Consider the following 26,988-nt stretch of genomic DNA (forward strand, 5'->3'; position numbering starts at 1 on the left):
AAAAATGAAGAACGACGTTACTCTACCACATAAACCGGAAACGAATAGTAAAAGTTATTGCAAACTTCAGCGCCTCTGACGGAAGGTATTGTCAAAATTACACTTACCCGCCCGGCGACACAGTGAGACCAACTGTTGAAGTAAAAATAAGAGAACTTTATACCTTAAAACATTATTTTTAAATTATTGCCTGAATGCTGCAACTTTTTCTTCTGATTTGTACTATAATGATATTACTATCTATCAATATTACAATGTAACAATAACACCAACTGAAAAATATTGTTGAAATAAAATAACTTATACTTTATTGTTTAGGTACTGAAATTGATTTTATATTTAATTCATAAATTTTGTATCACATATGTGTCACAGGTATTAAAAAATTTTGATTTTATGATTTTTATATATTGGTACAATATTATACGCTCTATATTATTATATGTTGTATTTTCATTTTATCTATGCTATAATAAATATATATCTAATCTTTATTATATTTATATAAACTTTTAAAACATGTACAAATGATTAATTATGCGAAATTGAAATATATCAATTATTAAAACTACGATTTAATTTAATTTGCATCTACTAATAAATTTAATATCCATTTGTATCAGAATTGTTACTTTATATTATAATATGGTAAAAATACTTTATAAAAATATTACATGTAAATACATTTTATTAATTTACCTATTCTAGATTGAATTCACATTTTTGAATCTTTCATATGTTTAGTTAAATAAACATATGACATTTATATTTGCTCTTTTCGTAACTATCAGAAATATTTTTCATTATTATATTAAATTTATACGATAATTATAACTTTTGCTAACAATATTTCATGTTACATAGTTTCAAATATACAAAATTTAATCCATATCAATCGTTTAAGTACAAAGTATTATAGGTATAGATGCAATTACTAATAAAATGTTTTAAACCGATAAACCGCGAGAAATATATAAATGTGTGCGTGGTATTTAAATTCTTATAATCTTTGGTTTAGTATAATTCTTCTTTTTTTATCATGTATATAAGAAAATTTTGTTAAATCAATAATATTTATCTACTTCTATATTACGAATAGTATTTTAGTAAAAATATGAATTATTATTTATAACATTGTAAAATTATGAAAATAAAATACGCAGTTTGAAAGGTAGAATATATGTAATAGTTGGCAGCATTGCGTGATCGAGAATCTCGAACAACGAGAGAGAAGGAAGGAAGTATCCATCTACACATCCATCCATCCACCGTACAGAGCCCCGTTGCACGTCGGGAAACTGAACATGTACGTACGTCGTATGAGCGACGTAGAGTGTTGAATGTGTCGATTGCGTTCGGGGTTGGCTTGCACTTTTCGCGGCTGTATGTGCGCGCAGCAACGTCGCGTGGTCGGTTATCAAGGTGTTCGCGAAGCCTTTTAGTGTATAGTGACTGAGTGATAAGAGGTGAGGTGAAAAGAGAAACTTCTTTTCTTGGGACGCTCGCCAATTTCGGAGGTGTAGGATTCTATTGCGGCGTCGTTCTAACAAACAGTCGGGAGAACCGTAAAGTTCACGCTGTGCATCTGTGTGTGGAATATCCAATCACGGAATTCGCGGGCTAAGATGCCCGACGTGGCTCCCGCGGACAACGTCGGCATCGAGATCAGGATCAACGAAGCGGTGCACGACAAGGGGAGCGACGCTCGCTCTTGGTTTCCCGCGAATACACCTCCGATCCCATTTTTACATATGCCCGCGCATATGGGTGAACAATTTCTTGTATTTTGAAATATTAAACAGTGCTTACAAGTTAACTGGCTGTTTCGGAAAAAATATTTGTGTTTTATGTACTACAGATGATTGCTACTTGGTTCAAGATAACATAACATGAAAACAACGACAATTTGCTAACGTATTATCTTTTTTTTTTTGTCATGTTCTTCTAAGGAAATACGTTCTGTACGATTTTGAAGCAAATGTTTATGGTGCAATTTATAGATCTGGAAGGACATATTAATTAAGGCTTAGTAAATGTTTTCTTTGGAGGATTTGATAGTGACTACGTTGTCTTTCGTATTTATGTTAATTAATAATAATGTACATGAAGAAATCAAAAGTGCTTTGAACTATCAATATATGTACTTTAAGTTTGACAACTTACAAAATGAGAGAAACATAATCACAAACTGTCCACAAACTTAAGGGAATCGTTCATTCATTTGGCAGTTGTACATTGCATTTGTTTATATGGTTTTGCCTCTATATTAATCATGTTTCTTCTTAAATGAAACAAAATCATTTACTATTATTGCATACTAAGACTAGATTTTGATCAATAGAATAATTCTTTTGTATTGTTATATACAAGAACAATTAATTGTTCGTGGTGCTTTATTTAAAAACAGAAAATATACAAGATATTTATGTTGAATTTCAATGCTGATTTGGTGAAAATATAACATTAAATATCTTTCTAAAATGTGCGAGCAAACAGAAATTAATTACTTGGAAGGAGATGTTGTTTGGGTGAAACTCGGAGCTTGTTGGTGGCCAGGACAAGTTACTGGGTTTCATAATTTACCTGAAGATATCCAACGTGAATTTCAAAAGAAACCTTTAATAGCTGCTGTAAAATTTTTCAAGAAGATACGTAGTAAGTAATCCAATATTTTTTTGTTTACTAATATAATTATATATTTTTGTCGTACTGTTATAAGAATTTACTTTTATCTACTTGCATTTAATTATATTTTCAATTTATAGGCATTTATATATTTATTGTACAAATAAATTGGTATCTTTTGTGTACATCTCATTTACTTTTTCAGTGAATTTGTCAAGAATTATCAGCAGATTTATAAATATAACTGTACCCTGAAAGACGAATTTATTAGGAAAGGATTAGGTATGGTTTTTTATGTTTATAATAATTATATTTTGAATATTTATAGAGTTTAAAGTAATAGATATAATCATATGTGTATAATTACTACTTTCCTTCCATTTTAAAAATGACTATTATACATAGCTACATATTTTGTAATATTATTTGTAGATAAATATAGAAGCAGAAGCAGAGATGGTTCCAGATACATGGATAAATTTCCAGGAGATGTTGAAATGGCTGAAAAATTAACAGGAGGTGACCCTGATATATTAAGTCATGATAGATTTTGTCCAGAAGAAAAACCAAATATATCAGCTTTATTTGGAGATAAAAAAATTCCTAAAAAGAAACGAGAACGAGATGAAAGCCACAGAAAAAGTGATAGTATTGAAGTTGTACGAAAAATTACACATCCACGATTTTTAAAAGAAAGTGATCATGAGGTTCGAATTCGTCAGCAACCTAGCAGTTTATCATCTACACCAAATAATAGTGGTTCTCCACAATATCCTTGTCATTTATGTAATTTTACTTCTTCTCGAGTTAATGTTATCATTTGTCACATAAAAAGTCATAGATCTGGAAATTCACCAATATTAAAATCTAAAGTTAAAACTTATTCTCAGTATAAAAGCAGGTATCCTGAAGTAGATACTCCAAAAAGAAAATACGCCAAGAAAGAGAAAAGTCAGACAAATAAAAGTAAGAGCAATAGTGAATCTGGTAAAAGGAAACAAATTAAACAAACAGACAAAGCTGCTAAGAAGAAGAAGACTTCAGATCCTAAAATTCGTGATACTATATTAGCAGACTGGGAAGATGAATCAGATGAAGAAATTAGTTTAAATCAAAGTAAACCATCTGATTTAGCATCTCTAAATAATTCACCAACAAAGAATCAATTTGATTTTAAGAAGTCGGAAGAAACAAATGAAAATGATTCTGTAGTAACAGATGCCAATGAAATAATTGAAGAAACTGAAAAACTACTCAAAGAAACAGAGAAGCTTACAACAGTTAACATAACAGAAGATTCTTTATCTGATAGTTCTGATACTTCAAAAAATTTAAAATCAAATCTTCTTGATAAACAGACTGAAATAGAGAAAGATACTAAAATGTCTGATGTCGACAGCAATGAGTCTATTAATAAATCTCAAATAGAAAAAGAAGCTTTTAGTATTGATAATGAAAATAAACTTCATGCATCAGATAAAAACGACAAAAAGTCATTATTATCTTGTTTTGATTTCCATGAAGAAGAACCATCTATACCTCCTGTACGGAAAAAGACACGCGCATTTCATCAGAAAAAAGAAATAATAAAAGAGTTTGAAATGAGCCAAGCTCTAAAAACAGAACAAGAAAAGGAAACTGAAAATGATAAACCTGAAGATGAAGATAACAATACTAGTCCAAATGAATGTGAAAAATTAGATACACAATTGTCTTTAAGTGAGCAGACCTTAGAAAAAAATGAAAATAATGATAAGGCTAGAGATGATGATAAAGCAGTTACAAATAATGAAATCCAGCAAACAAAGGAAAAAATTAAATCTGAAAAAGAATCAGAAGAAATACAAACGTCTAATGTTAATACTTGTGAAACAGAATTAGAAATAGTAGAAATATTTGAAGTTGAAAAAGTTGGAGCTGAAAATGAAAATGCCACAAATAGTTCAAAAAATATTGAGGTACAAAATTCTGCAACAATAAACTCAACATTAAATACTAATAAAAAATTAACAGAAAACAAAGATTTAAATATTCATAATGATTCTATTGCTGATAAACATGCAGATTTTAAACACACAACTGTAAAAGAAAATATAGAAAACATAGAATGTGAATCTTTGAAGCAAACTGAAGAAACTTTATCTGAGCGATTTACAGTAGAAACAGAAGATGAAACTATTTCTGAATCTGCTGAAACTTTTCCAGAACAAAGTGAAAATTCAGATGCAGAAATGCTGGATCAAGATCAAGTGCCTAATTCAAATTCTACAAACATTTTATTAAACAATGATCAGTCAAATATTATTCCACAAGTTTTCAAACGTAGAGGTAGACCAAGGAAATCAGAATCTATTCGTACTAGCACTAGTGGAAGTGCAAGTGGCAGTGAAAGTCCAAGAACAAAAGATAATAAGAATAGTCCAAAAAATTTTGAAAAATTTGAATTAGAGAGAAGAACTTCAGAATCTGATAGCGAACGTTCATATAGTGGAAGAAAACGAAAACCAAATAAAAAATATGTAGAATCTGATATATATGTACAAGATGTAGATCGAAAAATATATAAGACTGATGAAAGTCAATCGGAAAATGAAGAAAATTCTGAAAAAGTAAAAATCAAATCAAAAAGAAGTAAAAGATGTATAGAGAATGTCAAGAAAATAAACGAGAACTTAAAACTTAAAGAAGGAAAAGAAATCGAAATTTCTTCTAATACAATGGATACAACAGAAAATAATATCAATTCTTCAAATAGAGAATTAAAAGATAATTTACTTGAGGATACATCTAAAAAGCAAATGTTTATAGAATTAGATGAAAAACTTATTGACAATCAAACGTCGATAGAAATTCCTAAAAAAATACAAGTACCAACTGAAGAAAAAATTGTACCAAAAGATACATTTGTTTTTGAAAGTACAAAATCTTTAGCAGTAGAAGATAGTACTTCTAAATCTGAAGGTGCAATTTTTGAACATGGTAAAACAAAGGACAGTGACACTGAAAGCATACTAACATCAAGCAATTTTCAACAAGAGGATTTGAAAAATTTTGGAATAGAATCTTCAAATACACTTCGATTGAAGTTTTCACCAGAGAAAGAAACGTCTCATCAACAACTGGATATTTCAAAAACTATTGACATGCTTCCTCCTAAAAAATCTCAAATAAAAAAGTTTGAGTTATCGCAAATTGATTTTTTTGATACTGATGCTTCTACTAATAAAATTACAGTCGATTCCGAATTAGATAATGGACAAGAAAAATTAGAAAATTTAAATACCGAAACAATTGAAAGTAGTACAGATCAAAAAACAATTAGCTCTTTAAAATCAAAGGGAGATATCTTAGAACAACATGAAATGGATACCAATAATGTAGAAATTACAAAAGGTGTAAATAAGAAGGAGGAAAAAAATAAAGTCCAAGACAAAGAAATAACTGTATCAATGAATCAAAAAGTTCAACATATTGGAATGGAAACATCAGGGAAAGAACAAGAAGTTAAATTAGAAAACTTGGAACAATTATCTAAAGATCCAATAAATACATTAAGCGAACAACAAGCTCAAAATAGAACATCAATACAAACAAGATATAAAGGAAAATTTACCCCAGAAACTGGTGCTAAATTAAAGAAAGAGAAAGAGCTCTTCCCTGAAGAAAAATCAACAAATACATTCCAAGAAGCTTTCTTAAAAACTTTACACATGGACAAGAAAAAGGGTACAGTTGGTGATTCTGATACAACTGGAAAGGGAAAGAAAGGTAAAAAATTAGTGAAGAAAAAAGTTGAAGAGATAGTAGGTACAAATATTTCTTCTGAGACAACTCAAAATATAACAATTGAAGAACCAAATATTTCAGAAAATATTCCTAATCTTTCTGAAGACAATCAAGTTACAGTTATGAGCAATTTTGGGAGTATAGAAGTAGTAGTTGATCAAAATCTTGAAATGGAAACAAAAGTAGATGAGACTATATTCCAAAATGTTGACCAACTTACATCATCATCAAATGAATTTAATATCATGTCTAAATCATTGGTACAATCACCTTCTACCGAAGATAATTCTAAATCTATTAATTTAGATGTGCATAAATTAGATGAATCCTCAAGAACATCAACTTCTACACCTTCTCCATCATCTGACGTTACAGTACCGGTGAAAAAACGGGAAATGCCACGAATAATTGAAAACGTAACATTAACTGAACCTATGCAAATTTTAAAATCGAAATTATTAGATAAATTACCGCAGAAAGGAATAAAACACAAGTTAGAAACAGAGAGCACAAAGAAACTTGATCAGAAAGGTGCTTCCAAAGCAAAAATAATGAAAATTGAATCTTTAGCTTCAAATACTAAAATGAAAACTGGTCCAAAGGTTACATCTCCACATTTATCTTTAACTAAAAAGTTACAAGTCTTAAAAGCTGAAGAGGCAGAAACAGCAGCAATGATAGAAGCACAAAATGAACAATTAAATGTAAAGAGCTCAAAAACTCCTACTACAACTACAAGTGAAAAGTATATTCAACAAAGTTCCCAAAGCTTGGCAGACATGGAACTAGACATAAATTCAATGCCATTTGTTTTAAGTGAAGATGTTTTAACTCCTGAAAGTATTGAACAAATGCCTGTTGTTATTTCCTCTATTATACCTGCATCTAGCACAATTCCAGCAACACTGTCTTTTACTCCAACTACACAAATAGTATCCCCTACTCAAACTCAATTTAAATTGAATGAAACTACTACTGAAGTATCACCTACGAAGAAAAAGAGTGGTACTCCAGCAATTTTGAAAAATAAAACTAAAGCAAAACCTACAATTACGAGTATAAAAACGCTGGTACCACCATTCACAGGTGGTGTAAAAGGTATAAAATTCCAAAATACACCAGCAACAAACAAAGTACCACCACTTTTAACCCAGAAGGGTTCATCAGGAAAATATGTAGTGGTACAAACTTCTGGAGGACAACAATTACGATATGGTGTTCAAGGAAAAACTGGTACACAACAGAAAATTGCTATACCAACTGGTAAAAGTACTGGAAATGCACAAGTAGTTCAACAAAGTAGTAAAGTAGTTATATTAACATCAGCACAATCAGGTCAAACTAAAATGCTACCATTAAATATCTCCAAAACATTAAGTGGCAAAGTTCAAAGAATAATGACAAGCAAGGGACAGGTATTTTGTCCTATTAGTCCACAAGGTATTATAAATTCAAAAACAATAATTGCACCAAAAGGAGATGGTGTTTCAGCAACAACGTCTAAGCTTCCTGGTGGACATAAAGTTATTAATACACAAGGCATAATAGCTTCAAAAGGAGTTTTAACTCCTATTTCAGGAACAATTGCAAAGACTGCTCTATTAGGTACACTATCTCAAGGAATTCTCACAAAAGGTGGAATTTATACACCAATAAGTGCTTCTACCTTAAGTGGAAAAACTATTATTGGGTCAAAAGCCTTAGTTACAAAAGGTACAACCATTTTATCTTCACAGAATTTGGGTACTTCTAAAGCTATTTTGACTCCTATATCTCAAGCTATTACTGGCAAAACACTTTTAAGTACTCAAGGTATTGTAAGTACTAAAGCAACAGTTTTGACGCCAATAACGGGACAACAAGTAAAGGCTATTGCAGCGAAAAGTCCATCTAAAGGAAATAAGGTACAATATCAATCTGTACAGCAGAAAGTGCAATTACCTATGTTACAAAAATCACACAAAGTTTCAATGTCTGCTACTTCACAAGGAAGATCTGGACAAATGAAAACTGGTAGTAGTACAGTAGTATTACAAAATACTCTTCCTACACAAAAGACCATACAGCAAGGGAAGAAAATAATTAAACAGACAGTTGTTCAGCAGGGTTCTGCTATTCAGAATATTACGCATCAAGGTGGTACCCAACAGACAATAGGTATAAATCCACAAATTCAACAGAAAGGAAAGGCAGTATCCGCGTCGAGTATACAGAAAGTTATTATACCTCGTGGTAGTCGGCAACCAAAAACACAACAAAAAATTGTTGTTCAAAAAGTACAGGAACCTGTAATTACAACTGTACAAAATATACAGTCAAAACAAACGGTTTCATCATTGACTACTGTGCCAAATATATCTAAAACAATTCAACAAAAACAGACAGCTAGTAATACTGCAGCTACAAAGGCTACTGGAAAAAATCAAGGAATAAATAAGACTACTACACAACAACAAAAGAATTTACTAAATATTGCAATGAATTCTGTAACGGCAACTAATATGAATACAAGTCTTTCTACATCTCTGTCTCTTCCACCATTAGAACCTATTGAATCTGAAAGGAAGCCAAAAATAGAAAATATACTTGTTGAATCTGTTCAGAAGGAACAGCCTAAAGTAGAAAAGTTTAATGTGGATAAAAGTAGCGAAATCGAAAAAATAGAAGAACCAAAAATAACAACACAACCACAAATAATGGCTTTACCAACAGAAAGTAGTGACGGAACCCAAACTTATGTTTTAGTAACTATTGATGAACAAGGACAAATACAACCTCTTGATAATAATACCCTTATGTCGTTAGAAGGTACTACACAAAATCCAGATGGCACAAGGACACTGTATATAGATCCTAGTTCACTAGGAGAAGCAGGCACATTAGATAATATTGTTCTTCAATTTGACAATGGTGTATTACCAAATATACAAACCAGTGCTACAGAATCTACTCAAACAATTATATCAGAAAGCTTTTCTAATTCAGAAGTAATACAGACATCAAATCAAGATATTTTAGCTGCTGCTTTGGCAAATACAGATTTTCAACAAGAAATCAGCTTAACAGAGAATCCTACAGGAAACGTAATGACTAGTGGTTTAACTCAAACAAGTTTAATCAACCAAACTATCTTGCAGTCAACTATCATACCTCCTACAGAACCAATATCTTCTCCCTCTGTGCTTGAAACTTCATTGACATTAAATCAACCTATAATGACACCATTAGAGGTACCTAGTAATTTACCAATACAATCAGAATCGACTCCAACTTCTGCTGTGGCAACCATCCCGTCTTCTCTCGAATTACCAATAACGATTACAAATCCCAATATTTCATATATATCAACAGGAGAAGCACAAATTCAAATCCCTGGTAATTCTATGCCAGATATTGGAGAAATCATGGAAAATCCAAGTACTGCGGAAATCGCTCGAACGGAAATTCCTGCAAGTACTCAATATCTAGTATTACCAAATTTAGAAGATAATATTACTGTAGAAACTTCAAATGGACAGAGTAGTACCATTTCAATGCCTAGTGTTTCATATTCAGTTTCAATACCAAATAATATAGTTTTAGAAAGTTCTCAAGTTCAAACTACTCCTTCAATGCCAATAATAGATGATACCTATGCTGAAAATGTGCAATTCACTTCAGCTATAGAATCATCAATGGCAACAGAACAAACTTTTGTAGATGTACCTGTTTCTGAGATGCTTGTATCAAAATCTCCTATTTCCACAAAAAATGTACAATCACAAAATATTGCTGTAACATCAGAAATGATAGTATCTCATGATGTTTCTGCATCTTCCCAGGAACCTATTGTATCTACAAATGAATCATCTATTTTAAATGAGGAACAGGATACAATACCTTTACAAGAAGTATATTCTTCTCAAGACATTTCCATGAAGTCACAGGAGATAATCTTAAAAGAAACAGTGAATAAAGAAGATAATGATTCAAATATGGCAATTGGTAGTCAAAGTGAAGGAGTTAGTAATAATGATAATATAGTACATGTGCAAATTGTTGAACAAGCAGATGATGCAATGACCAGTAGTATGTCAATAATGGATGAAAATACTTTAGTTTCCTCTGAATCTAATTTACAAATTTCGTCTAGAGAACACGCGGGTTTTGAAGTTTCGGAATCAAATGAAATAGATACAAATAGTTTACAAGAATCGCAAAATATAAACAAATTTAAAGAATTAAATTTTGATGAACAATCTGATAATAAAGTTCACTCTCCTGAACAAGCAGCAACATCCAATGAAGTAGAAGTTGTTCAAGAAGGATCACAAATTTTACCTGCAGAATCATTAAATCGTCTGGATGAACAAAATATGGATATAGATGAAGCTATTGAATCTAAAATTTATGCCGCAAGTACAGTAAAAGAATCGGAAGACTCTCAAAGAGATGAACCATCATCTCAAGGTGAATCAAATTTGGTTCAAAGCAATCTAGAGTTACATTTTGAAGAAGGAAATGCAGAGGCTAGTCACGAAGCACCATCACAATCTTATGAACAATTTGGGATTGCAATGACTACTGATTCTACTGATTTACCTAGTCAGTCTGCTACAAAGTCTGAAAATTCAAGAGAACCCTCACAATCAATAACGTATGAACCTATGGAGACGGACGAAGAAGCTGTTGTAACAGAACCACCGACACAATCATTTGAACATTCGAAAATAAACGAAGCTTCTCAGTCATATGAAGCATCTGCAGAAGCAAGTACAAATGCACCTACCCAATCTTTCAATGAATTAATGCAAAGTCAAGAAGAAAGATCAACTATTGATGATGCGATTGACGATCAAACGTTTCCGACACAAAGCTATGAAGTCGGTAAAACAGAAAATATTCCAGAAAATTTAGAAACTGACGCTGAAATTAGTCAGGAAGGAAACATGCCATCTCAATCTAACGATATTGGTACCGATGGCATTGGTACATCTTCAGTTTCTACAAATAATTCTGGACTTAATGAAGACGAAACTGCAAGTTCATCTTACGTTCCAGAAACTCCCGAGAATCAAGAAAGAGATCCAGATCAGGAAAGTGCAATAAGTACATCATCTTGTGAAATCCCACCATGTGCTGAATTGAATATTGCATCATCTAGTGCAGAGCATACAAGTATCCATGACAATGGAGTACCTGAAATACCAACATCTTCATATAATTTGAATCCAGACATTACATCAACTCATGTGGACTCTGTCCCAACTTCTAGTTATGAAGAACAAAATGTATCAACTTCTTATGAAGTACCAATCTCAATGCCTGGCCTAGAAGAAACCCCTTCCCAGAATTTTGTTGCAGAAAGTACAGATCATAGAAATGAACCTTCTAGTTATTATACTCATCACCAGGAAGTAACAGCAAGTTATTATGAATCTGTAGGGCAAGAAACAAATTCGAGATTGGATGGAGATCCACAAGAGGAAGTTACTCCCAGTTATTATGATGGTAATCCACAAGAAGCAAGTCAAAGTTATTTTAACCCAGAAGAAGCCACACCAAGTTATTCCAGTCATAATGTCTCTCCTAGTTATTATGATCATAGACCAGAAAGTGAAGCAAGTCAAAGTTACTACTCTGCAGATGACATAGAAAAATCAGAGCAATCTTCCTCCCAAAATATTGAGGCATCACAAAGTTTTTATCAAGAACAATCTGATGAATTAAAATTAACTCAACAAGGAGAAGCTACTCCAACATATACAGAAAGGTATCCAGTTGATTATACATTGGAAAATTCACCAATAGAAAGGCACGATCTTGTAGAAAGTTCTGTACCAGCCACCAGGCCTACAGAGAGGTAATATATTATGATGAAAAATAGCATTGTGCTATAAAAAGAGTCCTTGTTTTCATAGACTAATGGACATTGCAGCCATTGATAGATAAACTCGTCTATTTTCAAATGTAAATATAATATTAAGGTGATAAGTGATTAAATATAAGATTAAAATTAGATTCTTACTATAATTTATATCTATATAAATATATATATATAAATAAATAAATAAATATACATGTCTAAATATATGTGTGTATATATGTGTACACATACATATTGTTGCAATGTGTGTGGGTATATGTATATATATATATTAACTACGGATACAATCCGTATATAGAATTTGGTATGTGAGCAGTGTAATTACAAAGAAAAACTATGGTTTCATTACAAAAGCATTATGATCTTATATATTCATCTTATTTAATATATTGAAATAATATAAGTACTTCAATATATTGAATTAGATTATCATTCATAACTTCTTTCTTTTTCTTTTAACTAGACACATTAATACTATGTTATGTAACAAGTTGGTTCTACTTTTTCCAATATAAGGCACATACAATGTGGATATCGTAAAATTTTGTAAAACATCATTGGAGTAGTAGTAACAGCTGTTAATTACTATTAATTTTACAGCAAAAATATATTCGTACTATTAATCGTTTATTTAATGATTCCATTAAATGGATAAATATATAACTATTGTAAAATATTTGTACATTATTACGAATTCTCGTCAGAAAAAGGAAGAATCAAGTTAGAATTATAAAAGTAATTTAGTGAAACTTTACTACTACTCTGTAATGATGAGTCATAATGAGCGTATAAAAATAAATGCACAATATATCTTTAATAAGTACCAGTAAAGTCCTGAAATGTTCGTAAAATTCAAGTAAACGATTTCTTGGACTATCTTTTAAAGACTTAATTTTTCAGATAAGTTTTCACTCTCCCCCCTTCCCCCCTTTCTCCCCGCTCGTAGTATCTACTAAGAAAGAAGTTTATGTATAATCACAAATGTAGATAATCAAGCGAATCAAGGATTGAATTATTACACATACATTGTTTATTTGTAGGAAATAGTTTACATTTATGAGAAATAAAGAAGCCTATTATTTCAATTATAATAATGTGTAATCCGTGTGTTGAAATGTAAAGGGTAAAAGAATTTAATAGGAGATCTGTCATGTTTGAAATCAGTTAATACTTACAGGGGAGTAATTTTAAAATAAATATTCATATAATTAATAGGAAGAAACGATTTATTATAAACAAGATCATTTTATTTCTGTAAAATATTTGCGATTACATATTGCAATTTTACATGTAAACAGATTTACACATGTGCATAAATGTAATGCATAAATACGCGTTTTAATAGTTTTTCTGGTGTAATTTAGAATAAATAATTTTTTTTAAAAACTATATAAGTCTCAAACGAGACAGATTTGCCAATATATTCTAATAAAAACGGTTATATTATATTCTTTATAAACTCATGTTATCAAAAATAAATTTGTTTTTATTTTTCGCGGCGTTTTCGATCGTGATTACGCATGTATATATTATGTTACTGTTACTGGGAAGAAGTTATTATCTAAATATGTCGCACTTGAAAGAAAAAAAATTTATCCAGATAAATTTTCAAAAATGGACTGAATTGTTAATATTCTTTGATTGCTTTTCGAATTCATTCGATATATACATAAATACACATGTACATATATTTTCCACTCAAAGGAATTATAAAAATATCTGTACCTATAAATAGTATGTAATACTGTGAAATGGGGAAAATATAATTACATTTTCTATTAAAATTTTCTGGTACAATCGTAAGTTGAGATATATTGCTTCATTGAAGTAATCAAATTTAAGTGGCATAAAGTGATACTGATTAAAATAGCATTACTGCGTTCTTATATGGATAACAATTTGATATTTTCATCACTAACAATATTATCTTTTTATTTCTACAGTGTGCACCACATACACGATTGTAACTAAGAGATAAAATAAATACATGAATATTTACGTAACAAATTATATATGCAATAAATGTTTTTTGTTGTTTTATTACTTGGAATTATCCCATAATAATACATTTTTGCCTGTAAAAAATATATTTAGTATTTCATTTAATGTACTTTCGTAAAAACTATCAAGCAATATTTCTATTGTATGTTAAACTGTATTTTACGAAAATTGTTAAGAATTATCGTTAACATGTATAGTTTACATACGTAATATTATGCAGTAACAAATTTTTTTATTATTGTGATCGCATGACATGTTAATTATTAAACATTTTTGTATGCAATTTACAAACGTATAAAAACTACAATTATTTGTTATTATTATCAAAGATTTATTACCTAAAATAATCCCAAAATACAATAAATTATATTACATTTATAGATGTATGGTCATTTATATACAATATAGTAATATTTGCAATAGTTTTAAAGGAACACAGTCTTTACAATCATTATTATTGATTGATTTGATTTTATTTTCGCCAGTATTGTGCAAACTTATGTAATTGTTCCACTAATACTGCCATTACAGCTGTTACTGATAAGTCTAAAAGATTATGTACATAATGCACTGCTTCTTCGTCGCTCAAATCCAATCGTAGTTTATCTTGAACTTTTTTAACAGCTTTATCTGGTTCTAATGCTATATCTGGAACGCTAGCGTCGACCATTAGCGAAAACAGATTTAGAATTAAATTTGCATGTCTGCGTAAATGCAAAAATGCAGTATAACATTGTTTCCGAAATTCATGATAATGTTCTGAACCTACACCTCCCATAGCCTCAACCATTTCTTTGCTCAATTTCATTGGCGGTGGCAAAGGCTTTGGATCTCTACCCAAAATATAACCGAAATCTATATGAAAGAGTTTTCCTGAAATATGAATATTATTCAATTTTATTAAATGTTTTTATCTTTTATATTTATTAATTTCAAAGTTTATATAATTAAAGAATTTATAAGAAGTGTTACCTGACGTTGTCAGTAGTAAATTATCCAAATGTCGATCACCAACACCAAGTACATATGTAATAATGCAGTAACCAGCTGAAATTTTACGATTTTATACAATTTCAAATTAATATAAATTATTTCAGAGTAGTATATTTCTTACCACAACTTCGAACATAAGTATCCATAACTTCAGGTACAACACCATAAGGGCCATTTTCGGATGGATGATGTTTTCGAAAAAAACTTAATATGGAACCTTCACTAGCTAGCACTTCTGCAACTGTTGTAGATTCGATAAATTGCAAAAATCCATGTCGAGTACTTGTTGCAAGTACCCTAAAAATAAATAAATTTATATTTTAAATAACGTAACATATTAAAAAGCTGTTTTAACCATTTTTACCTGTAAGGAGTCAATTTTAAATCCAAATTTTCTCTTCTTAATAATTTATCCATAAGTGCAATTGTTTGTAAAATTAATTGATCCTGTCTGAGATCATCCCCATGTTTAAAAATTGCAATGTATTCACTGTTATCTGTTGTTAAAAACGTTAATTTCGAAGGCATAAGGGCTGATTTAAAAAGACTGGCCCTAAAAAATAGCTTAAATTATTAATGAATAAGTTTTCATTAGTATATAAACGGAATTATTCATACTTTTCGGGTATAATTCCTTTGATACAAATTTCTGGATCCAAGGGAAAAGGTATTGGTTCAAAGTTGGAAAAATTGATTTTAAATGTTGGATCTGAATCTGCTAATAATACCCTGAGCCGATCAGTCTTCTTCTTACGATTTCCACTTTCTCGTGCAACTGCTTTCACCAGCGCTACTAATTGATCGATAAACATTTTTTGACGTAAAAGGAAAGCTCTTCTTTTTTGCCAAACTGCATTGCCTTGTGCCAGCATCATTGAAAACATTGACATTACAGTGTTATACATTTCCTTGACACGTGTATCTTGTTTTGCACTTATAGAGGGATCACTTTGATCTTCACATTCAATTGAGAGGTACCAATAAAAGTAATTGGCTAGTGTAGTATTTTGACAAGCACGAGTAATCAGAAAAGATGCTAAATCCATAAGAGAATCTTGACTTGTTGAGAACTGGATTTCAGATTCACTGGACTGCAAATCATGTGTGCTATTTGTAATAAATTAGGAATTTAATGTTTATTTTATAAAGTTACTTACAGTTGTTACAGCTGTAGATGAAGAATCATTAATTTGTACATCTCTGTCTAATTTTTCAACTTTTTCAGATTCTTTTTCTTTCATCAATATTTGATGTGCTCTCTTAATACTTTCAAAATCTTCATACTTTAAAGCTTGTACTAATTGCAATAAGTATAACATTAGATCATCATCAAGTGCTTGATTAAGACGAGTAATAGCATATCTTCTAACAGTTGGATGTGTAAATGCTGGACCAAGTAACTCTAATGCATCTTCAGGATCAGGTGGTGCCCACAACGCTAACATTTCTAACGCTTGTCGTTCTTCTCCAGCAACTTTCCAATTTACACATTTTACGAATTTTGTTAAAGCTTTTTTTTGATTTGATAAATAAAATCTGTATTTCCAAATAAGATCTTGTTCTTCTGTAGAAAGTGCTGTTGTTGGTGGATAACTTAATATTATGTTCAAAGCATCGCGAACACTTGAAGTTGGTTTTAATTCTCGGGTATGACCACCACTCCGTAAACTTCGAGCCAACTTGTGATGTTTTGCTTCTACAAGATTTTCCTAACAATAAAAGTAGATCCATGAAGTATAAGAATAGATATATTTATAAATTGTAGTATGCGTTTACAAATATTGTGTTACATTTGATTTATAATAAATATTTTAAAAAACTAATTAACGAATACTAATACTTTTCCCTCTGAATTATTGATATTAATTTTTAGTAAAAAAAAATAATTCTTTATCTTTTAGTTTCATCTAGAAATTTTGTATTATCATAATAAAAATTAAAATTGTAAATATGAATAAAATAGTTGTTATAGTTTCTTTCCTCAATTTTAACAAATGACTAATATACTAGTGCATAACAAAATATTTGTATACATTTTATATTTATAAACTTTTTTAAGCCAATTGAAATATGTATACTAAAATGACTTTTGGTATATATAAAAATTTTGATCATACCTGTAAAATTTCATAATCAGGTAGAGTTACAACATCTGGTTGTGATCTATGTTGAACAACTTCATCTCCATCTTTTTCATAATACACAATAGAGTACTGGAAAAAGAAAACATGAATAAGAAAAAAAAAAAAAAAATAAAGAAGAAAGGAAAAAATTAAAAATATATACTTAAAATATATAGGATGAAATATCATAAAAATAGATTATAATTTTTTCATACCAGTATTCCATCCATAGTAACTTCTGGAAATTCAATCATTAAATATAAGTATTCAGATGCTCTCTTCTCTCTTTCATTAATTAATTCAATCTCTCTAAATGTTAATCTATCTAGCCAATCAACTTTATTCATTTGACCATTTCTATGTTTTTTTACAAGTTTTGCTAATCGCTGCATTTGCTCTTTCCCATGATCTCTGGTTTTTCCTGGTGTATTAGTTGGTATACCACCATCTGCTTCAACTCCAGGCCATACTCTAAGATCTAACATTCCTTGACGAAACACTCCATGTTTTCCAAACATAGATATTGTTGTTCCACCAACTGGTAATTGTCTACCAGGCCCAGCACAATCATATAAACTTATACATAGTTGAGCATCCCGTGGTAGATCAGAGTAAGAAATAGGAAGAGTTACCCATTGATTCCAACTAACAAAATTAATAAAGTTTAAACACATGATATATGCACTTTAGAAATATTAAAATAATTACATACTTCCAACGTGATGTAAAATGTTTGTAAGCTGTATGAACTGGTAGAGCAAGTGGTCTTCCACTAGCCCACACCTGTAAAGAAGCTGCTAAATCCCCACGTCCTCCATTGGTACCATATAAACCAGAATATTTTAACATAGGGTCAATAAGTAATTTATCATATTCCGGTCGTTGTCTTTTGCCTTCTAAAGTTCCTCTATAAAAAGTAGAATATAATAAACTGTATTACAATGATTTAAAATTTATATATGTTCGTATAATATTTTAATTAAAAAGACCAATAAAACCGGATAATCCGCAATTAAATATTTCATTGTCTGTTTACATATGAATTAAATATTATAATCGGATTACTTTATATTTAATGATACTGCTAGTAGGCCACCTGTTTTTATTGGAAAGATAAACTGTGAAACATTTATTATAGTAACCTGATACCAGCTGATACTGACACTTATTATATTTAACACACTTACAATTAAATCTTACATTTTAATTTGTATTCTTGTATCTAATGAAGAACTGTACACGTAGAAAAACTTATCATTAATATCTTCCATCATTTTATGAAATTATAAAATTAACACATTTCACTACTTCATATTTTCCACCATTCTATTGCGTCTACCGTACTTAAGTAAATTGCTGCACATACTACTTGAACGATATCGCTACCGATATAGACGTAAAAAGTTTTCTAAGAGAGTCATCTGTAGTATTTTTAACAATACAAAACATCGTGATATCATATGGTACATTATTTATATTATCGACTGTCAATGTTACAATTTTTATATTCATGAAAAAATAAAATATCTCTTTTTAAAGAAAAATATATCCTTAAATATTTTTATTGTGATATAACGAGTAATTTATAAATAAATCATTATAAGTTTTATTTTAAAGGGGATAACAATATTTTTTAATATTTTTACACGATCGGTAATTTAGGAATGTGACTATAAGTTGTTAGGCTCGCTAGTACTACTAGAATCGAAAGTTTGTTCGTGGCTGAAATATGAATGTAACGTGTGTACCAGATTATTTAATAAAAATTTAAAAAATTTTAAATTATATTATTTGTAAGAATGATTTATATATGAACAATAATAGAGAAATGAATTTATATATTTTTGTATTAAGTTGATAAGGTAATTTTTTTGTATAATTTGCAAAAATACAGTAAAGGATTAGAAAAAATTAGAAATTTAATTAAATCAAATTAATAAATAAAAGATTAACTAACAATTAAAATCATTCTAAATTACATTCGCTAAGAATCGTATTCCACTTATATTCATTTTCTCAATCATTATTTATATTTTCACTATACATATATGTTTTCACAATATATATAATATTATAAAAATAATAAATAATTCTATCGTATTTATATGACTATTTTATTTTAGACATTTTTAAAACAGTAAAGGCGAAGAAAATCATAGGGATATTTTGTGTTTTTATTGGCAATGTACATTTTACTAAAGTGTATTTTACGCTAAGACTATTCTCCAATCGTCATTCTCATTTCTAACCAATTATTACAGGGTCTCGTCTTTCGTTTTCTTCTGGAAAAGTCAGGCGTGTACTTGAGTATCGTTTTCTGTCACAGTATTTTACTATTACAGAAACTGAAGAAAAATGTTTGGACCAAGGGCTGCTCCGATTGTAGTGTTAAGTATGTTAAAACAATGTTAATTTTGCTTTTCATTTGTTCAAATATTAAATTCAGAAAATTCTTTTCATGATGTCGTGTGCTTTGATTATTGCAGGTCAAAATACAAAGCGAGATACCGGCCGGAAAGTTCAAAGGGAAAATATCCAAGCGGGGAAGGTGAGTCTCTACAACGTATAATTTACATATTTACCTTTTAAGGCTTTCATTAAATGCTCATACGCCCACGTGCATTTTTTTTCGAAATGATTCATTTATATTATTTATAACTAATATTTGTTACCCTTAAATAATATTAATAATTTAGATGTAAAATATTAAATAAATTATAATATTTAATTTTACATTGTTCATCTAGCTGTTTTATAAAATAAATTGAAATTTATTTACAAATTTCAAATGTATCTACGCATTCTTTAATATTATACATTATTTTCTTTAAAGGCTATTGCAGATGTTATTAGAACATGTTTGGGACCACGAGCAATGTTAAAAATGTTAATGGATCCAATGGGTGGTATAGTTATGACCAATGATGGGAATGCTATATTACGCGAAATAACAGTACAACATCCTGCTGGAAAATCTATGATAGAAATAGCTAGAACCCAAGATGAAGAAGTTGGAGATGGTACTACATCAGTTATTGTATTAGCAGGAGAAATATTAGCTACTGCTGAACTTTTCCTTGAGCAAAATATGCATCCTACAATTATAATAAGAGCATATCGTCAAGCTTTGGAGGACATGGTTAATATTCTTAATGAACAAGTTAGTGTGGATTTAGATTGCAATGATAGAAGCAAATTGATTGAAGTCATTAATTCTTGTGTGAAAACTAAATTTATTGGACACTGGTGTGAATTAGCATGTCAAATTGCTTTAGATGCAGTTTATACTGTTATGCTTAAAGAGAATGGTAGAAGAGAAATAGATATAAAGCGTTATGCAAAAGTGGAAAAAATTCCTGGTGGTACTATTGAAGATAGCACTGTTCTTAAGGGCATAATGTTTAATAAAGATGTTACTCATCCAAAAATGAGAAGACATATTAAAAATCCAAGAATAGTTTTATTAGATTGTTCCTTGGAATATAAAAAGGGAGAATCTCAAACTAATATAGAAATCATGAAAGACACAGATTTTACCAGGATTCTAGAATTGGAAGAGGAGTTTGTTAAGAAAATGTGTGAAGATATAATTTCTGTGAAACCTGACGTAGTAATTACTGAAAAAGGAGTATCAGACTTAGCACAACATTATTTTGTCAAAGCCGGAATCTCTGCTATTCGTAGATCAAGGAAAAGTGATATTAATAGAATTGCAAGAGCTTGTGGGGCCACTGTTGTTAATCGTACAGAAGAATTACGAGAGGAAGATGTTGGTACTAGAGCTGGTCTTTTTGAAATCAAAAAACTTGGTGATGAATACTTCTGCTTTATTACCGAATGTAAAGATCCCAAAGCATGCACTATACTTTTAAGAGGTGCCAGTAAAGATGTATTAAATGAAACTGAAAGAAACATACAGGATGCTCTGCATGTTGCAAGGAATCTTCTTATTGAACCTAAATTGGTACCAGGTAATCAGCAATTTAATATAATATAATACACGTGCAAGTACTTATAAAATATATGTTACTATGTTATATTTGTATGTTAAAGGTGGAGGAGCTGTAGAAATGGCAGTATCAAGACTTCTAACGGAGAAAGCAAGTAAGCTTGAAGGTGTAGAACAGTGGCCTTATAAAGCTGTAGCACAAGCATTAGAAATAATTCCAAGAACTCTTGCACAAAATTGTGGAGCAAATACTATCAGGACTTTAACTGCATTGCGTGCAAAACATGCTACTGAAGGATTGGTGTGGGGTATTGATGGAGAAACTGGTGAATTAGTAGATATGAAAGAACGCGGTATTTGGGAGCCATTATCTGTGAAGTTGCAAACATATAAAACAGCTGTTGAAACTGCTATTTTGTTGCTAAGAATTGATGACATTGTATCAGGAAGCAAGAAGAAGAAATCAGACAATGAGCCTAATCAACCTGCACCAGTCTCAGAAGAATCTATGAAAGATTAAGGACATTGAATTTATATTGCACTAAAGCTTTTATTTGTGTTAACATTTAATAATACATGTCTATGATAATTTTATTAAAATTTAATTCATGTTTATGCAAAGTATTATTTGCTTGTCTGTATGCATTTTCATAATAATAAAAAATACTTTGATAAGGTATTAAAGATTGATGCAAATATTGTATTTATCTATGCACTTTTTTTTAACAGTTTGCTTCCCTATCTATAACAAACTAACAATACTTAATTTCATTCCTTTAAAAATCATTTCTGTAAAATTGTAGTTTAAGAATATATTTTATTAAATGAATATTAAATATACATATATACATGCACCAATATTTAAAAAATTGTTTAATTGTTGCAATTGTAATTGTTTCGTAACATTTCGTAAAATTAAAATGTAATATTATTATTTTTTATTATTATTTTCCAAAGGTTTTTGAACTTGCAATTTATGCATTATATTACACCTTATTGATTTAAGTTCCATTAAGTAGACGATATTTTATTTAAAATTTAAAAATTGACAAATTCTTTATTAATTAAAGTATGCCTATATATCAGTGTCTCAAATAACTTCAACTTTTTCTGTTATTTAAGATATTGAATTTTTATTAAGAACCTCTACAAAAATTTTAAATATATTTGACGATTCATATTTAATTTGTCATAAAGCGTGAAATTCTAGTTCAGTAATCTAAAAAATGAATAAGGTAGGCAGTTTTATATCTCATTCATTATAGTTTTATAGTAATTTTGATTGTACATGTTGATTAACGATATTATGAATTAAGTAATTCGAGTGGTTTGAAAAATTAAGAGAAGGTTGTACGAGATTGCAATGCATTTTAAGGAAGGTGGCGTTTCACGCGACACAGGTATATCGATTGTGTGTGTAGGGTGGCCGGCATGAGTGAAGGCCGACGAATGGGACACAATTTTCGTAACGGCTCTTTGAGAAACTTAAAACTGTTCGGATAGACTGAACGATGAGCATGATTGTGAGATGATGCCAGGCACGTCTCGCCAATTGGGAACTTCGAACGGTGGTAAAAACCGACTTCCTTTCAATTGTTTTTAATCTTTCTACACAATATCGTGTCGATGTTTCTGTCAAGGCTGGCAGATGTTTAATATTTCTTCGCGATTTGGTATGATCAAGGAATGCGAAGTGTATCAACAACATTTTTAATAAACAATTATTCTGATCTTAATGAAAATACATCCACGTGGCTATGTATGGAAGTGATTTTCATATCTGTTTACTACAGGATTGACAGGTGTCTATGTTCTGTTAGTTTTGAACAACGACTATTAATAAATAATTATTATTGTGTAGTATCACGTATTAATTTTAAAAAATTAGAAAACATGCGTTTTATTTTGTTTCTTTTATTTGCATTAACAAATATTTGTAAATAATGTTTCTTAAAATAAGCTGGTCATGTAGAAATATAATGTTTGTTATTTTGTAAACATTCATACCTTTTTTTTATATGTATATATAGATATTTTTTTTTTAAGTAATATTATGTTTATGAAAATTTATTTTTTATTAGTTAATTATTTTTGCTTTAATATCAGCTATATTTTTTATTTTATTAAAAGAAGATATAGAACTATTTCTATTAATAAAGTAATGCAGATAGAGTACGTATCTTTTACATGTAAAAATGATTATCTATTAAATAGGTCCTGAGTGGGACAATTTAATGGAGGTTCACCATGAACCAATTGAAAAAAATTACAAATTATTGGAACAAATTGGCAAGTAAGTTGTTATGTAATTCACAGTTAACATTTGTAATGAATACATAAGATTATAAGTGCTTATATACCTATAAATTGTAGAGGACAATTCGCAATAGTACGAAAATGTATGGAAATAAAAAGTGGAGAATTTTATGCTGCCAAAATTATGCGAAAAGACGAGTTGCCAGAGGCGTAGCAGCTGCAGACATTGGAAAGTATTTTTAAATATTTAATATTATATTTTTAAATAAATAATTATTGAATTTTTGTTTTAGCTCGAGAAGCAGGTTTATTAGCACGACTAAGACATCCAAATATTGTTTCACTGCACAGAGTTGTTGACACAGGCACAACAGTTGTTTTACTTTTAGAATTAATTTCAGGGGGTGAACTTTTCATTGGGTACCATCTGGTGAATTAGAAGCAGCACATGTGGTTTGTAATTGTTTTTTAAGGAATGTAGTTCAAAATAATTGATATAAAGTAAACACTGAGTAGTTAAAATTTTTATAGGTTCGTCAAGTTTTAATGGCACTTAGTCATTTACATTCTCATCAAGTAGCTCATTTAGATATCAAACCTGAAAATATTCTTTTATCAACTCCACCGCCAATGCCAAGTATAAAATTAATAGGTAAAACCTGTTAATAATATTATTGTAAATGTTATTTTAACAATTTAACATAATGTGTTAATGTCTCTAATTTGATTTTTTATATAGATCTAGGTCTTTCACATCGACTAGTACCTGGATCAGAACATAGAGCATTATTTGGTACACCTGAGTTTGTTGCTCCTGAAATTGTAAATTATGAACCACTCAGTTTGGGAACTGATCTTTGGGCAGTAGGTGTTCTAACATACATTCTTTTAAGTGGTGCATCACCATTTCTAGGTGAAGATAAACAAGAAACATATGCAAATGTTGCTGCTTGTCAATATCAATTTGACAATGAATATTTCAGTTCAGTATCTGAAATTGCCAAAGATTTCATACGATCCTTGTTGATCAAGGATCCAAAGTAAGTGTAAAAAATTTAAAAGCAATGTTAAAAATTCTAAGTTTATGTAACATATGCAAATTGTTTAAAATGGAATGAAGTAATAGCAAAAAATTTGATTTTTAGAGAAAGAGGAACTGCAGAATCGTGCCTTAAACATCCTTGGATCCTCACGGTCTGTTCCTGAATGCAATATTATAATTTCCTTTGTAATTGCCAGAGCTGACTATAATTTTTATTTTCAATCATTCACAATAATTTTTTTGATTTCTTATGAAATAACGTTTATTTATGTACATCGCGTGACTAATGTTAGTATCATCTGTACAGTTACATACCAATTATACATCATACATATTATTTCTCACAGAATATACATTATTAATTTAAATGTAACAAATTTTTTTATTGAGTATATATGTATCTTAATTATGTTTTATAATATACAATGTTTACAATTTTTTATATAGCGTTATATGATATTATAGAAAAATGTTATTCATGTTGATAATACATTTTTAAGGGAAAATTTTTATCAACACGTGCATATAAAAATATATGACTTTGTAATTGTATATTGTAGTATAATTGATTATGAAACACGATATGTACATAAAATAACATAATACTGAATGATTATATTTCTTTGTTCTTCTGTAGGAGTCAGAAGCCTCTCAAGGTTTTGGTGGAGCAATGATTAGTGCTGTTAAACGAGGCTGTGTTGAGGCTGTGTCTCAATTACTGCTGCAAGGAGCACCATTAAATGTGAAAGATTCTGTGAGATTTTTTAAATATTTAATATAACGTTTTAGATTATGTGTAATTTAAAGATATAATATAAATGAAGATAATTAATTTTTATCACTTTGTTTAAATAGAAAGAAGATACGCTTTTACATATAGCTTGTGAATCAGGGGATGAAGGAATGGTAACTTTTTTAATAGAAAATGGAATAGACCTGGATACACCAAATAAGAAAGGCTTAACACCATTACATGTGGCTGCTAGACATGGTTTCATTAATCTTGTTAGATATTTGTGCCTTGCTGGTTGTGACGTTGATAAAACAAATCGTGGAATTAGGGCAGATGTGACAGCAATCAAATATGGATATCCTGATATTGCATCATTGTTGGATAAGCTTCGAAATGTATGTTATTAAATAACCCGTTTTTATTACATTTGACATTATTACGCTAATATCAATTAATATTGTAGCCTATTCAACGTGAAAATTATATTAAACAGTTGCAACCAAACACATAGACCAATAGATCGTTTACATATAAGACTTTTAGGACATTGTGCATCAGGAAAATCATCTTTAATAAATTCTCTGAAGTCAGGCATTTTTAGTTTTGGGTTTTTTAGAAGATCAAGAAGTCAGAATTATACTGCAAAGGTAATCATTGTTTATATACTATAAGGAAGCAATTTTTAAATATAGAGACATATAACATTTTTATTTTTTTGTAATTTAATTGTATAGAGGGAACCAAGTATTGAATTAGATATAACTAGCAAGCATGGCTCACTTAGCTTTGAATATAGTGACAGTGAGTATGAAGGTACACAAGGAGTAGAATGGAGTCGTGGTAATGTAGGTGAGGAATACAGCTTCACATCATTTTTTTTTTTTTGTGATTATATGATAGTATACATATTTATAAATTTAATTAACAAGGTGGAGAATGTGTTTTTTGGGAATTATGTGGTCGAGAGGAATTTTTGGCATCTTATCACTATGTACTGACTTTTCAACAACCTGCTGTGCACCTTATTGCTGTCAGTCTTAGAGAACCACTTACTGTACAACTTCAGCAAGTAAAATTTTGGCTACGATTTATTTCAGATCGTATTGCATCAACTAATTTTGGTAATTTTAATAAACTTTTACAAGAAAGTATATTTATTAATAAATTATAGTTTTCTCAAAGATGCTTTTATATAATAGGTTTTGGAGGCAAATATAACGATGTGAAAGTAATATTGGTTGGTACTTATGCTCCAGAACCTCTTGCACCAAATTCAAATAGTGGCAGCCTTCTTGCCCCACTTTTACCTTTTTTGAAAGAGTTCACACCAATTTTGGAGATGAACCTCAAATGGTCGCAGTGGATGCAACTAATCCTTCTAGCCCTGGTCTGAAACTTCTAAGATCTTACTTGAATAATGCGAGGATGGAATTTTTAGAGGTGAAGTGATTATACAATTTATGAAAGTATCCATACTTATCACATTTTATACACATACTACAAAACAATTTTTTTATATTATTATTCATTATCAATTAAAAAATATTACGAGTCTCTCAATTTTAACTAATTTAAAACGTGATAATTCATTATCAAACTTAACAAAATTTGATA

At 29.8% G+C, this 26,988-nt stretch overlaps 4 protein-coding genes across 5 annotated transcripts; 3 read left to right on the forward strand and 1 right to left on the reverse strand.

The window, feature by feature from the left end:
- Positions 1 to 2,480: 2,480 nt before the first annotated feature.
- On the forward strand, positions 2,481 to 12,257 carry LOC143221320 (uncharacterized). Its single transcript, XM_076446793.1, is given in 5 exon segments — positions 2,481 to 2,640; positions 2,643 to 2,655; positions 2,831 to 2,907; positions 3,058 to 10,416; positions 10,459 to 12,257. Coding segments are annotated over 5 exon segments (9,408 nt in total).
- A 2,493-nt stretch (positions 12,258 to 14,750) lies between these two features.
- Positions 14,751 to 18,668, reverse strand: LOC143221319 (phosphatidylinositol 3-kinase catalytic subunit type 3-like). 2 transcript variants are annotated; one of them, XM_076446791.1, is made up of 10 exons: positions 18,595 to 18,668; positions 18,107 to 18,301; positions 17,610 to 18,039; positions 17,389 to 17,484; positions 16,429 to 16,980; positions 15,890 to 16,362; positions 15,636 to 15,824; positions 15,393 to 15,568; positions 15,251 to 15,325; positions 14,751 to 15,151 (listed from the first exon to the last, which is right to left on the reverse strand). In XM_076446791.1, the coding sequence occupies exons 1-10, from the start codon at positions 18,666 to 18,668 to the stop codon at positions 14,751 to 14,753; spliced, it is 2,661 nt and encodes an 886-aa protein (XP_076302906.1). The 2 variants fall into 2 exon arrangements, with proteins under 2 accessions (XP_076302906.1, XP_076302907.1); XM_076446792.1 differs by having other exon boundaries at positions 16,441 to 16,980; positions 18,595 to 18,665.
- Positions 18,669 to 19,725: 1,057 nt separating this feature from the next.
- Positions 19,726 to 21,863, forward strand: LOC143221318 (T-complex protein 1 subunit gamma-like). Its single transcript, XM_076446790.1, has 4 exons — positions 19,726 to 19,786; positions 19,881 to 19,942; positions 20,228 to 21,365; positions 21,448 to 21,863. Exons 1-4 carry the CDS (start codon positions 19,750 to 19,752, stop codon positions 21,861 to 21,863), a joined length of 1,653 nt encoding a protein of 550 aa, XP_076302905.1. The 5' UTR covers positions 19,726 to 19,749.
- A 1,008-nt stretch (positions 21,864 to 22,871) lies between these two features.
- On the forward strand, positions 22,872 to 26,823 carry LOC143221317 (uncharacterized). The gene is given in 17 exon segments (XM_076446789.1): positions 22,872 to 22,914; positions 23,558 to 23,636; positions 23,717 to 23,784; positions 23,787 to 23,825; positions 23,890 to 24,006; positions 24,009 to 24,052; positions 24,131 to 24,251; positions 24,339 to 24,639; positions 24,745 to 24,793; positions 25,279 to 25,395; positions 25,497 to 25,769; positions 25,838 to 25,876; positions 25,878 to 26,021; positions 26,109 to 26,223; positions 26,304 to 26,495; positions 26,574 to 26,705; positions 26,708 to 26,823. Coding segments are annotated over 17 exon segments (1,989 nt in total).
- The last annotated feature ends 165 nt before the right edge of the window (positions 26,824 to 26,988 follow it).

This window comes from Lasioglossum baleicum, unplaced genomic scaffold (assembly GCF_051020765.1).
Source record: "Lasioglossum baleicum unplaced genomic scaffold, iyLasBale1 scaffold2235, whole genome shotgun sequence".
Taxonomy (NCBI): Eukaryota; Metazoa; Arthropoda; class Insecta; order Hymenoptera; family Halictidae; genus Lasioglossum; species Lasioglossum baleicum.

Bases quoted from the DNA above. Each gene is read 5' to 3' on its own strand.
- LOC143221319 (XM_076446791.1), bottom strand. From the start codon at position 18,668: ATGATGGAAGATATTAATGATAAGTTTTTCTACGTGTACAGTTCTTCA. The intron at 17,485-17,609 runs GTATGAAAAAAT...TTCTTTTTCCAG, and splicing joins TTACTATGGATGGAATACTG to TACTCTATTGTGTATTATGA. The intron at 15,825-15,889 runs GTATGAATAATT...GCTATTTTTTAG, and splicing joins AAAGGAATTATACCCGAAAA to GGCCAGTCTTTTTAAATCAG.
- LOC143221318 (XM_076446790.1), top strand. From the start codon at position 19,750: ATGTTTGGACCAAGGGCTGCTCCGATTGTAGTGTTAA. The intron at 19,787-19,880 runs GTATGTTAAAAC...TGATTATTGCAG, and splicing joins TGCTCCGATTGTAGTGTTAA to GTCAAAATACAAAGCGAGAT. The intron at 21,366-21,447 runs GTAATCAGCAAT...TGTATGTTAAAG, and splicing joins TGAACCTAAATTGGTACCAG to GTGGAGGAGCTGTAGAAATG.